The sequence below is a fragment of the Cetorhinus maximus genome, chromosome 25 (assembly GCF_964194155.1).
Source record: "Cetorhinus maximus chromosome 25, sCetMax3.hap1.1, whole genome shotgun sequence".
NCBI classification, from domain to species: Eukaryota; Metazoa; Chordata; class Chondrichthyes; order Lamniformes; family Cetorhinidae; genus Cetorhinus; species Cetorhinus maximus.
Window position 1 is genome coordinate 38652085 of NC_135903.1, and position 12760 is coordinate 38664844.

A 12760-nucleotide genomic window follows, 5' to 3' on the forward strand; every position below is an offset into this window, starting at 1 on the left:
GGCAAGATCAGCACTTGCTGCCCATCCCTGATTGCACTTGAACTGAGGGCAGCTAAGAGTCAGCCACATTGCTCTGGGTCTGGAGTCACATACGCAGGCAAGACCAGGTAAGGATGCCATATTTCCTTCCCTGAAGGACATTCATGAACCAGATGGGCTTTTGCAACAATCAGTGATCATTATCACGGTCACTATTACTGAGATTAGCTTTTATTAATTAAATTTAAATTCCACCAGCTGCCATGGTGGGATTTAAACCCATGGCCCAGACCATTAGGCTAGGCCCCTGGATTGCTCGTCCAGTGACATTATTACTACCCCACCGTCTCCCACAAGCTCACGTGATGCTTAAACAGCAGCATAGATGTGTCGGACCAGTGGCTATGCTGTAAATTCTAAACGACAGTCAGAATTCAATTCTTCATCAAATGCAGCAAAACCAAACCTATCCTTTCAGCACAACCATAAGTTGTTTCACTTTCTCTAGTTGAGCTGGAACATTGTCTATGGTGCCCCTCAGAACCACATTGGATATTGGTGGCTCCAGAGACAAGTACAGCAGGTTCCCTGGAATGTCTATAAACTGGAAGTGTTCTTGAAATATTTGATTGGCAATATTCATAATATTCCCTGAAAGGGCTGATGTGGAATGAGGGCAGATTTGGGGAAGAGAGCAATTGTGGCCCAACCTGTGCTGAATTCCCTGAGCCCATCGGAACTCTCGGTAAACTAAGTATTAAACTCGAGCACCCTGTCTCAATTGTGACACAACTGGGGCTCCCACATGTGACCTGGGGGACCAATTTTGCTCCAGCTCCAGAGCACTGGCAATCCTGAGGGCCTCTGGGAAGGAGGAAGAAAGGAAGGAGCTTCACCTCCTCTCCCAATACCCCCCCCCCGACCCCCCCCCAACCCTACATCTTCAAGCCCTTGCAATGTGAACATCTCAGGTTGAGCATTGCAAAGGCCATAAATGAGGAATGTCCTTTGACATATCTTCCTTGTTTAGATCAGTTTATATCTGCCTCATATTTTTCACCCTTTTGTCTGACAGTCCAGGACATCAGGGCCAACTGACTGCAGGAATATCGGGACATACATGGTTTAAGCCCTGAAGCCTTTTGTCGTTCGGTACTGACAAACTTTAGCAACAGACACCATAGCAACCACCAACCTGTCACCTGTCACCCTGTGTGTAAGGAGCTGGTGCTGAAGAAGTCCTGCAATCAATCTTGCTCAGCACCAGCTACTCCATCACATTCTTTCAATATTAAGTGCAATTAAGTCTTAAATTCCTTTTGCGTAATAAGGAATTAGTCAGGGTGTAATTACAGTATTTCCCAAACTGCAAAGGCGAGCTTAATTAAAATAGTATCCCCATGGCCTTATTAATGTGATTAAAAGGCAACAGGAAGCTTTCATGAGGTTTCATTCCATCAGGATTAACCAAATATCTTAACACTTAATATACCAGGCTCTTTTTGAACTACAACACTACAAGCCATTCAGCCCAATGCATCCATGTTGGTGTTTATACTACAAGCAGCCTCCTCCCACTGCTCTTCATCTAACACTAACAACATATCCTTCCATTCCTTTCCCCCTCTTCTGCTCATCTATGCTATTCATCTCATCTACTGCTTTGGTACACTACTTGTATCTAGGAAAGTAGGAAATTGGTAGAAGTGATTGAAAGAATGGTCAGATAGGATTTGCAAAGGTTTTTGAAGAAGGCAGAAGAGCTGGAGAGGGTTCCATGGTGGGAATCATCATGGGTGGGATGGAAAATTTGACGGACCAGCCAAAGGTCCGTTGACCTCAGGCGGGAATCCGCGGGACCAGAAAATCCCAGTCTATGACTTCAGCAGCTCAGGACTTGGCCACTAATGATACAGCTCAGGGGCTTGCAAAGTATTGGGCTGGTCACTCAAGAGGTTGGGGTCAGAGGACTGAAGGTTACATAGGAACTGGAAGAGGCCATTCAACCCCTCAAGCCTGTCACGCCATTCAATAGGATCATGGCTGATCTGTATCTTAATTCCATCTGTTTTGGTTACATATCCACTAGTATCATAACCCAATCAAAATTTATCAATCGCAATTTTGCCATTACCAATTGATTTAGCTTCAGTGGGTTTTGGCGAGAGAGTTCCAGGTTTCCTTTGTGGCAAAAAATGTTTCCTGATCACCCCAAAATGGCCAAGCTCTAATTTTGAGGTTATTTTCTCTTAATCTGGGGGGAGAAGGGGCACATCTTCTGGGCACCTGGCAGCTTCTTTGTGGCCTTAGGAGCAGCGGGGAGGGGTCCTTTCTGATCAGGCAGCCTGTGCCCACGGTGAGTCTCAATGGTGGCTAGGGCTGCTCCCACAGTAAAAGCCAACTCTCCGCACTAACTACCCCCCCCCCACCTCCCCTCTTCACCAGGGGCTACTAGACTGGCCCCAGTGAGCCCGTCCCACTCATCACCCTTCCAGGGCCTCCATTGTTGCTTCTGCCCCAGGCCTCCTGAAATCCAAGCAGTGGCCACTGCTCCTGGTGGTGTTGCTGGGAATGAAGCGTTGGCAGCCCTTGATTGGCCAGCAGCTCTTGGAGGGAGGACCTTCATCTTTAGAGGCACGGGGACCCTGACAACAGACACAAGGTTGCCTGAAGGCCATTTAATTCTGTCGGGGCTCCCAGAGACAGCTGCGGCAGGGTAGATCGGACCACCACAGCCATGAAATTCAGCCTGGGGTGAGGGGTGAGGATGTGGAGCAATTGTTAAATTAAGACAAGGTATTTGGATTCCATGCAGCTGGTGAGGAGGGGTGGCAGGGAACCAATGTACTCAAGATAATGGACAGGATAAATGGAATTGGAAATTTCAAAGAGTGTCTGTGATTCCATATCCATTTAAAATTAGGAAAGGTTTTGTAAGAGTAAATAGGAAAGATCTCTTTCCACTGGCCAGAGGGTCAGTAACCAGCGAACACAGATTTAAGGTAATTGACAAAAGCAATGAAAGGAGATACTTTTACGCAGCGAGTTGCTATGGTCTGGAATGCACTGTCTGAAAGGTGATGGAAGCAGATACAATAGTAACTTTCCAAGAGGATTTAGACAAATACTCAATGGGGAAAAAAATTGCAAGTCTCTGGGGAAAGAGCAGGGGAATGGAAGTTATTGGAACGCTCTTTCAAAGAGCCATCCCAAGCACAGTAGATGGATAAGCTCCCTCTGTCCTATATGATTTTTTTTTGCTCTAAACCATTAAAGATCTGGCTCTACTTACACCCAAGTTAAGCACTTTCAAAGAAGGGACCATCAGATAGGGCTCCATTTCTGGAGAAGAAGGTCCCCCACAGTAAAGAGGAAATCAAAGGGTCCAATGCCCCAGTGTCACCCAATTCAATGGAAGGATATGCAAGGAGCCTCAACTAAATAGACAGCAGCTCTCAGAGGGACTAGCTCTGTCAACATAGCTGCACAAGCAAGTCAGTGCAGGCAACATAAACAGGGATTGTTTCTTGCTTAAACATTCTGGCAACCGATTGTTCCAAGACACGATTGCTGTGGGTCTGGAGTCATATGTAGGCCAGACCAGGTAAGGATGACAGATGTCCTTCCCTAAAGGACATTAGTGAACAGATGGGTTTTTACAACAATCGATAATGTTTTCATAGTCATCATTACACTTTTAATTCCAGATTTATATTGAATTCAAATTTCATCATCTGCTGTGGTGGGATTTGAACCTGGATCCCCAGAGCACTACCCTGGCTGTCTGGAATATTAGTCCAGTGACAATACCACTATGCCAAAGCCTCCCCAAAAAAAACAGTTTATTCCAACCCCCATCATCACTGCTCTAGCCAGAGTATGTACTGTGTTGGTTGTCACCACCATGGAATTCTGATACCCACTATGGGCAACTTTGTCATGCTTTGAGTCCTTTCTTGGGGTGACATTGTCAATACTGACTGCTCCTGACATACCTGGACACACTGATAGTTGCTCCTCACATTTTTTTATTGGCTGGTTCATGGCTTTGTTGGCTTATGAGATGGCAGCAATATGCAGGCCCTGTACTTCCTAACTTAACCCTCTCCTATAAAAGGAAGACTGTATTGAGGATATTACTTCAATAAGCAACATCTCTTTGGGGAACTTGTCTTCAGATGAAAAGGAGAAGATTTGAGCAGGGGATACATTGTGCAGATATAAACAAACTGGGCCAGCCAGAGTATCTTAGACCTTCATCAGTCTGTGGTTGTTCAAGGTGCTCCCCACCACCATGCAACTCCATTGCCAGGATGCCAACACCAACAACAACTTGCATTGATAAAAGTGCCCGGAACATAGTAAAACAAAGTTGCAAGGTACTTCACAAGGCCTTCCCGAGGAAGACGATGATGATGCTGTGCTGGTTTACCGTTTTGTTTGATAAGAGGGAAGTTTCCACAGAAAATCCAACCAAATGTACATGACTAGGAATGCCAGCTCACAGAAGATACTTTAAAGGCAATAGTTCAATCCCTGGAGGCATCTGATGGACATAATAGTCAATATTTTACTCTTGTGTTCCATGGCATGCCTCTGATATGGACCAGAAAGCGTCAGTTCAAACTGGAGAAAGCCAAAGCTTAGGACTAATGTGAAAGTCTTCCTGTATTTAAAGACCAAAACACGAAATGAAACTTTGGACAGAATAGCAGAGGCAAAAGTGCATTTTCAAGACAGCTTGAGTCAGCGTTTTCAGATAGATAGGCAGTGTTGTGCAGGGAGGAAGGAAGCTGGGGACTGTGTTTCCCTTCTCACATGATGGCAAGTTGGGGTGGGGCTTCCCCCTACTGCCCTGACTCTGCAGTTTTCTGGGTCAGGGATCATTACTTGGACAGAGCAGTTACCCAGTGGGATCCCTGCCACCAAGAAGTCTCAGCCAAGTTACAGTTGTAAAGCCTGAAGAGTGGAAGAGGTGCCCTCTATTAAGCTCCGTCCCTCCACTGGCCTGGGGCTAATGCTTTCCTCTACCGCCCCCCCCCCACCCCCCGCACTCCCCCCCCCACCCCGCCCCCCCACCCCCCCCCCACCCCCCCCACCCCCCCCAAACCCTCCATCCAGGGAAACCCTGGAGTTGCCAGTACCAGGCATGTAGCTTGCCTTGAATTCTGGACCCTAGCTCCCAGCCAGTATTTCCATGCAGCAAGGCGGTGAGAAGGGGAAAATTCCAGGGATGGCCTAAGACCGCCAGGGGCTGTCGGCCTCTCTGCCTGATTTTCCTTTTACTTTGGGCAGTGCAACAGGGGAACATCCAGCTGAGGTGCAGGGGGTTAAATTGATTCCCACACCTGTCATTTATCTGGACACCATTCAGAAGAGCTTATGAATAAATTAAAACCTTCTAATAGTTTCAGTGACTCTCTTCCCCCATGTGTACCTGTTATCTGTTTCCAGTTTCCCAACTTTGTGTGACTAAGTCCTGTTACTAATTCAAAACTTGGATATGGGGTTGGCAACCCTCCAGGAATTGAAGATCAATCTCCAGGACACTGATGTGTGCAATCCTGGAGATAAGTCAGCAGGACATGAAAATAAGTGGTCTTTTTTAAAATTTTCTTTGAATGTTTCTCTTTACCAGGTTTAAAAATATTGAAAATGGGGAAAAACAGGCTGTTTGGCTGACGGTCAAGCATCATCCAATTTTAATGAGTCTTTTCCTTCCCAGTTAGCATAGGAAGCTAGTATGTCACAAGGATGGATGTGTTGGTTGACTAATGGTTGGAGCTGAGGGCCAGTCATATGATGAAATCTCCAGGAATTCATTTAATCCCAGTTGACAACGCTACTTGGATATGAAGTTTGGCAGACAGCCAGCTGGACCATATTATTGGCTGAATTTATTTATGTAGAGTCAAGGCATCAATTCCAATAACACTTCCTCCATATGTAATACCTCTTCTGAATGGTGTCTAGGTACTCTCCTGCTCGAATATCCCGTCCAATCTTATTTTGTTGTTGTCTGATCCATATTGGAATGATTTGGCCCCTGTTCTAGCTCTAACCTTGCCTGTGACAGCCGACTTTATATCTGCTCATTTAAAAATGAATCACATCCAGTCGCGAATGGTGGTGGACAATTAACTCACCGGGGGAAGAGGCTCCACAAATATCTCCACCCTCAATGATGGGGGAGTCCAGCACATCAGTGCAAAAGATAAGGCTGAAGCATTTGCAACAACCCTCAGCCAGAAGTAGCCAAGTGGATGATCCATCTCGGCCTCCACCGGAGGTCCCCAGCATCACAGATGTCAGTCTTCAGCCAATTCGATTCAGTGCACGTGATATCAAGAAACGGATAAAGGCACTGGATGCTGCAAAGGCTATGAGCCCTGACAATATTCCAGCAATAGTACTAAAGACTTGTGCTCTAGAGCTTGCCATGCCCCTAGCAAAGCTGTTCCAGTACAGTTGCAACACTGGCATCTATCCAGCAATGTGGAAAATTGCCCAGGTATTTCCTGTACACACAAAGCAGGACAAATCCAACCCAGCCAATTATCGCCCCATCAGTCTACTCTTGATCATCAAAAGTGCTTTCAAGCAGCATTTGCTGAGAAATAACCTGCTCACTGACGCTCAGTTTGGGTTCCACCAGGACCACTCAACTCCTGACCTCATTACAGCCTTGGTTCAAACATGAACAAAAGAGCTGAACTTCAGAGGTGAGGTGAGATTGACCACCCTTGACATCAAGGCAGAATTTGACACCATCCAGGACAAAGCAGCCCACTTGATTGGCACCCCATCCACAAACATTCACTCCCTCCACCACCAACGCACTGTGGAGACAGTGTGTACCATCTACAAGATGCACTGCAAGAACTCACCAAACCTCCTTAGACAGCACCTTTCAAACCCATGACCACTAGCATCTAGAAGGACAGGGCAGCTACTTGGAAGTTCCCCTCCAAGCCACTCACCATCCTGACTTGGAAATATATTACCATTCCTTCACTGTCGATGGGTCCAAATCCTGGAACTCCCTCCCAAACAGCACTGTGGGTGTACCTACACCAGATGAACTGTAGCAGTTCAAGAAGGCAGCTCACCAGCATCTTCTCAAGGGCAGTTAGGGATGGGCAATAATTGCTGGCCTAGCCAGCGACACCCACATCCCATTAATGAATTAAAAAAGCAAACTTTTTTTTAAAATCGCATATAATCTCCAGCGGTTAATAGGTAGCACAGAGAAGCATCAACCTGTACAGCAGTAACAATCCAAGAATCAGTAGTAATCTTTAGTATAATAGCAACCCATAAAGTAATAACAGGCCTAGAGTAACAGGAACACACAGAATTTTAGCAATCTCTAGAGTAAAGCAATCCATAGGGTCATGGAAAGCTATAAGGTAAGAGAAATTTACAAACTGTTCATGATCTATAGAGTAATAGCAGTCACTATTTATATCAGTCCAAGTGTAATAAAAAGCTATAGAGCAATAGTGACCTATGAAGTATCATGCTATGTATTCAGATAGATCTTAATGATCCCATGGCCACTGTTTGAAGGGAAGTAGGAAATTTTACTCCTGGTCTGGCCAATATTCTTCCTTGAGTCAATTCTACCAAGGACAGTTCTGGTCAGTCAGTTCATTGCTGTTTGAATAATGGCATAAATTGACTGCCATAATCACTTTCCTAACATCAGTGACTGCGTTTCAAAGCAGTCCAGAGAAGGCTCACTCGGTTGATCCCAGGTGTGGAGGGATTTTCTTATGAGGAGAGGTTGAGTAGGTTGGGCCTGTACTCAATGGAGTTAGAAGAATGAGAGGGGACCTTATTGAAACATATAAGCTTCTTAGGGCGTTTGACAGGGTAGATGCTGAGAGGTTGTTTCCCCTTGTGGGAGAGTCTAGGACCAGAGGGCATATTCTCAGAGTGAGGGGTCACCCATTTAAGATGAGGAGGAATTTCTTCTCAGAGGGTTGTTAATCTGTGGGATTCTTTACTGCAGAGGGCTGCAGAAGCTGGGTCGTTAAGTATATTCAAAGCTGAGATAGACAGATTTTTAATCAATAAGGGAATCAAGGGTTATGGGGAAAAGGCAGGAAAGTGGAGTTGAGGACTAGCAAATCAGCCATGATCTCATTGAATGGCGGGGCAGGCTCAATGGGCCGAATGGCCTACTTCTGTCCTTACGTCTTATGGTCTTAATCCATTAGATGCAAATCACTTCTGTACATCTTGAGCTATATATAAATACAAGTACTTTCTTTGTCCCCAGGTGAATTTTACTGTAAAAATAGAGGCCATAGACTGTCCGAAGGATGGGAAAGTTAAGACATTTACTCTGAAGCCTATTCTGTTTCAAGATACTCTGGAGGTGACCGTCAATTTCAAGTGTGACTGCGAGTGCGAAACCAATGCAGTGGAAAACAGCACTCAGTGTAATGGCACGGGAACCTATGATTGCGGAGTGTGCAAGTGTCTTCCAGGCCACCTTGGACCTCACTGTGAGTGCACAGAGAGCGATTCCTCAGTGACTGAACAAGCCACCTGCTCCCCAAAGAAAGGCGACCCCATTTGCAATAACCGCGGGGAATGCGTCTGCGGACAGTGCGTCTGCCACAGTAGTGCGTTTGGGATCATATCCGGCAAGTTCTGCGAATGCGATGACTTTTCTTGTGGACGATACAAGGGGGAGCTGTGCTCAGGTGAGTGACAGAATCCTCTGCTACCTGAAAGTGTTGACCAGCAGTCTCAATGCCTGTCTATCATTGGCCAGTAGGATGTGCCTGTCATTGTGTTTCCTGGACAACAGGCTTCCTTTTTTCTGATGCTTCCTCCCAAAAATCCTGACCGAAACATGTACAAAGTCAAGTAATGCCTAATGACTCTGGAGCAGGTTAACCACTGGTTTGAAGTCAAATTCTCCAATCTGGGTTTAAACATACCATTTTAATATAATCTTCCTGCGCACAAATTGACTGCCACGTTTCCTATATTACAAAAGTGATCAGCGCTTCAAAAGTATTTCGTTGGCTGTAAAGGGCTTTGGGATGTTCTGAGGTCATGAAAGGAGCTATATAAATTCACGTCTTTCTTTCACTCCATTTATCATACGCGTTTTATACTTTTGCAGTTTTAACACCTGTAGTTCTCTTTAAGCCAATTATCTACAAATAATTCAAATTTTGTCATCATGTTGCATTTTTTACTCTAGTTCTATTAAGCCTTCATGTAAGACAAACCTGAAGGCATGAATTACATGGACCCCAGATATCTAGAAGAAGTGGAGAAATACAGGAAAGTCAGATGTCCTGCCAAATGTAACAACGGGATTTCACTTGAATTATTTTTGTTCAATTTTCCCATCGGATTGAGAATCTGATTGAGGGGGGGGGATCCTGGTGTTCCAGGCTTTAGCCGGAGAGTGGGGGAGGGTAGTACACCTGGTCCTCTGCCCATAAGCAGTGCTGGAAAGGCACTTACCTGAGTCCTAGGAAACCCTGCCAGCTGGTATTAAATCCAAAAGTTTGCGAAAATCTGAGATATGTTCACAGTGCATTTGGGTTGAGTTTCCTATATTTTTAGAATCTAACTTTTACCCCCCCACCACCAAACCCCCCCCCGCCCCCCACCTTCACACCCCACCTCCCCTCAGCACCTGTTCCACCAGTCCTGGGGCTTAAAGTTATAAAATTTATAGTCCAGAAACACTGTTTGACCCAAGTGGCTCGTGACAGTGTTTAAGCTCCACATGAGCCTCCTCCAACCCATTTCATCAGCATATCCTTCTGTCCCTTTTTCCATCATGTGCTTATTTTGCCTTCCTTTGCATCAATGTCATTCAGCTCAATCAAACTATATGGTGACAAGTTCCATAGTCCCAATGCCGCTGGTGGTGGGTGGGGAAGGGGACATTATGCTCTTGCCTCCAAGTTAGAAGGTTTGATTCAAATCCCTTCCCAGGACCTCAGCCCAAAACAGTGCAATACTGGGCAAGTGCTGCATTGTTGGCAATGCTGTATTTCAGCTGAGACATTAAACCGAGGTCCCACGTACCTGTTGAAGTGGATGCCATGATGATAGTTGAAGAGTAGAGTGCCTTAGATACCGTTCTTCCCTTGACCAACACCACTAAAGACAGCCTAACTGGCCATTGATTTCATTTGGTGTTTGTGGGATCTTGCTATGTACAACTAGTTTGACATTGTAACAACTGCTTTGGGACATCCTCAGATGTGAGGTAGGTGCCATGGAACAAAGTCTTTATGAGAGGCGCCAAGGAATGGAACATTCCCTGGGGTTTTCCTAGTCTGGTGTAACTTGATCAGAACCCCCGAGGAAACAGTACAAGTGGAATGGCCACAAACCTGTCCCACACCCATTAACCTGCATGGACTCATGGGCTAGGGCCTTCGCTGAGCTGCTATTTGATGAAGTTGGTGTGAGGGGCAGAACATCCCTTACCCTGGCCCTCAGTCGGGACCAAGTGTAGGGTCCTATTAGACCCCAGTCTCAGGAACTTGTCTGGCTGACGGGTGGTTGTGAAGATCACTGGCATTACAACCTGCACCTCCAAACAGCAGCACAGAGTAGTTTTTAAATATTACAAGAAGCAGCCCAGACACAAATGTTCCCCAGGATCAGACTCTTGCCCACTCTATGGAGGTGACTTGGGGGATGGGGGATTTCCATCACCCCTGTTATGGCATGGCACGCTTCAACCGACACTTCTGCCCTCTTCCCTGGCTCCCAAACTGCCAAAGGCTCACTGCCCGTGAGTCGCTCCCCATGAGCTCAGGCACTTGTCCTAGGATTCGGCCCCACTCTGCAGATTATCCAGGCCTGACCTGAGTCTGTGTCCGATGGCAGAGAGCCAGCAGAAGGTCTGATGGGATGGAGAGATATTCTGGGGGAAATCCCAAGGCTTCTGTATCAAAATTCAGCTCGGAGCACGGGGATCTCTGTCAGAAATAAACTTCAGCCACTGATAAAAAATCAATGCAAGGTTTCTACATTAAAGTATTGCTCTTTTAATTGGAACTTAATGAACCAACTTTTGTACATTCTGATCAATTCCGAGCACCGTGCAACAGTTTACAGAGCAGGTTTAGAAATGGACAACTCCAGATAGGGGGAATTCAGAAACCTTCCTAAGCTTAGGCTTCTCTCTACCTACTCCTGTACCAGGTCTTGAAGGCGCTGGTTAAAACTCACTCCTTTGACCTTCCTGACCCCTCCTGTCTCCTTCGTTAGCTCGGTATCCATTTTAGGACACATGAGGGCCTGAATTTCTCGCTCCCCCACCGGCAGGCTTTTAGGCAGCGGAGAGCGTGAAATTGAAGGAACAGGGTTTGATTCATCATTTGGTTCCTGGCTATTGCAATGTATACGCTTCCAAGTGGAATGTTTGACATTGCCTCATGTTAATACCACACACACAGGCTTGGCTTTCCATGTGAAATGACTTTAATTACCGATCACAGACAATTAATGTTTCACAATATTCATCAAGCTGCAGGGACCCAAAGCTAAAATGCACAGGAAGTTTGCCATGGTCCAGCTCCTGAAGCTTATGATTTCAGGAATCATCTAGTTTATAGATGTCAAACAGACAGACAGCCTCCACTTGTTCCTTTGGCTCAACAAACTGGAGGTGCACCTTCCCCCACAGTCCCAATCACCAGACTGGAGCCCGGGTGAAACCAAAGGAATTACTGGCAAAGATCCCAGTCAGATGTTGGCTCAGCTCTTAAGTTTCATAATTCTGGGTCGGAGACTTCATTCAATTTGGAGATGTTGACATTTACCCCAATAACTCAAATTCAAAGAAGGAGGAATGAATAGGGAAGCAACTTTCTACTCTCAATCCTCATCCAATGTCCATCTGAAAAACATCTTATGTGATCACTCTCCAAAGACATTGTACCTTCTCCTTTGGAGAGAGGTGAATACGGTCTCTTTGGGATCAAGGTGGCTCCAAGTTAACACACCTGGCAATTGAAGCTCAGAACCCAAGTTCACCTCCTACAATCTGGTACTCAGTAATCCTATGCCTGAACTACATAGATTCTCAGTTTATGATTGAGCTGGTGACTTGACTCACAGATAGATAAATCATTGAGATTGACAGAAGAAAACCATAAAACCATTAGGCCCATCAAATTTGTGCCAGCTCTTTCAAAGAGCAAAGCAGTTAGTCACAATTGCCCGCTCTTCTCCCCATTTCCCTGCAACTTTTTTTTCTCTTTCAAGTGTTTATCCAATTCCCTTCTGAAGACTATTATTGAATCTGTTTCTACCACCACGTCAGGCAGTGCATTCCAAATCCTAATTACTCATTACTTTACAAAACAATTCCTCATGCCACATCTGGTTCTTTTGTCAATCACTTGAAGCTTGTATCTTCAAGTTTTTGACCCTTCAGCCATTGGAAGCAGTCTCTCTTTATTTACCCTGTTTAAACTCTTCATGACTTTAAACACTCCCCTTTTCTTCCCTGCTTTAAGGAGATCACTGCCAACTTCTCCAGTCTCTCCAAGTAACTATAATCCCTCATCCCTGGAACCATTCTGGTAAATCTCTTCTGGATCCTCTCCAGATCCTCCACACCTTTCCTAAAGTGTGGTGCCAGATTGGACATAATATTTAAGCTGAAGTTGAACTAGTATTTTGTATAGGTTCAGCATAACTTGCCACCTTTTATACTCAATGTTTCTATTTACAATGCCCAGGATTCCCTATACTTTATTAACTGTATTGTGAACCTGCCCTG

General features: G+C 45.5%; 1 protein-coding gene across 1 annotated transcript in view; it reads left to right on the top strand.

Moving 5' to 3' along the window:
• Positions 1 to 12760, top strand: part of LOC144668068 (integrin beta-3-like) — a 90705-nt gene that overhangs the window by 50072 nt on the left and 27873 nt on the right. Inside the window, exon 10 of the mRNA XM_078529834.1 lies at positions 8264 to 8693. Coding sequence (XP_078385960.1) covers positions 8264 to 8693 — 430 coding nt within the window. The remainder of the gene's footprint in view (positions 1 to 8263; positions 8694 to 12760) is intronic.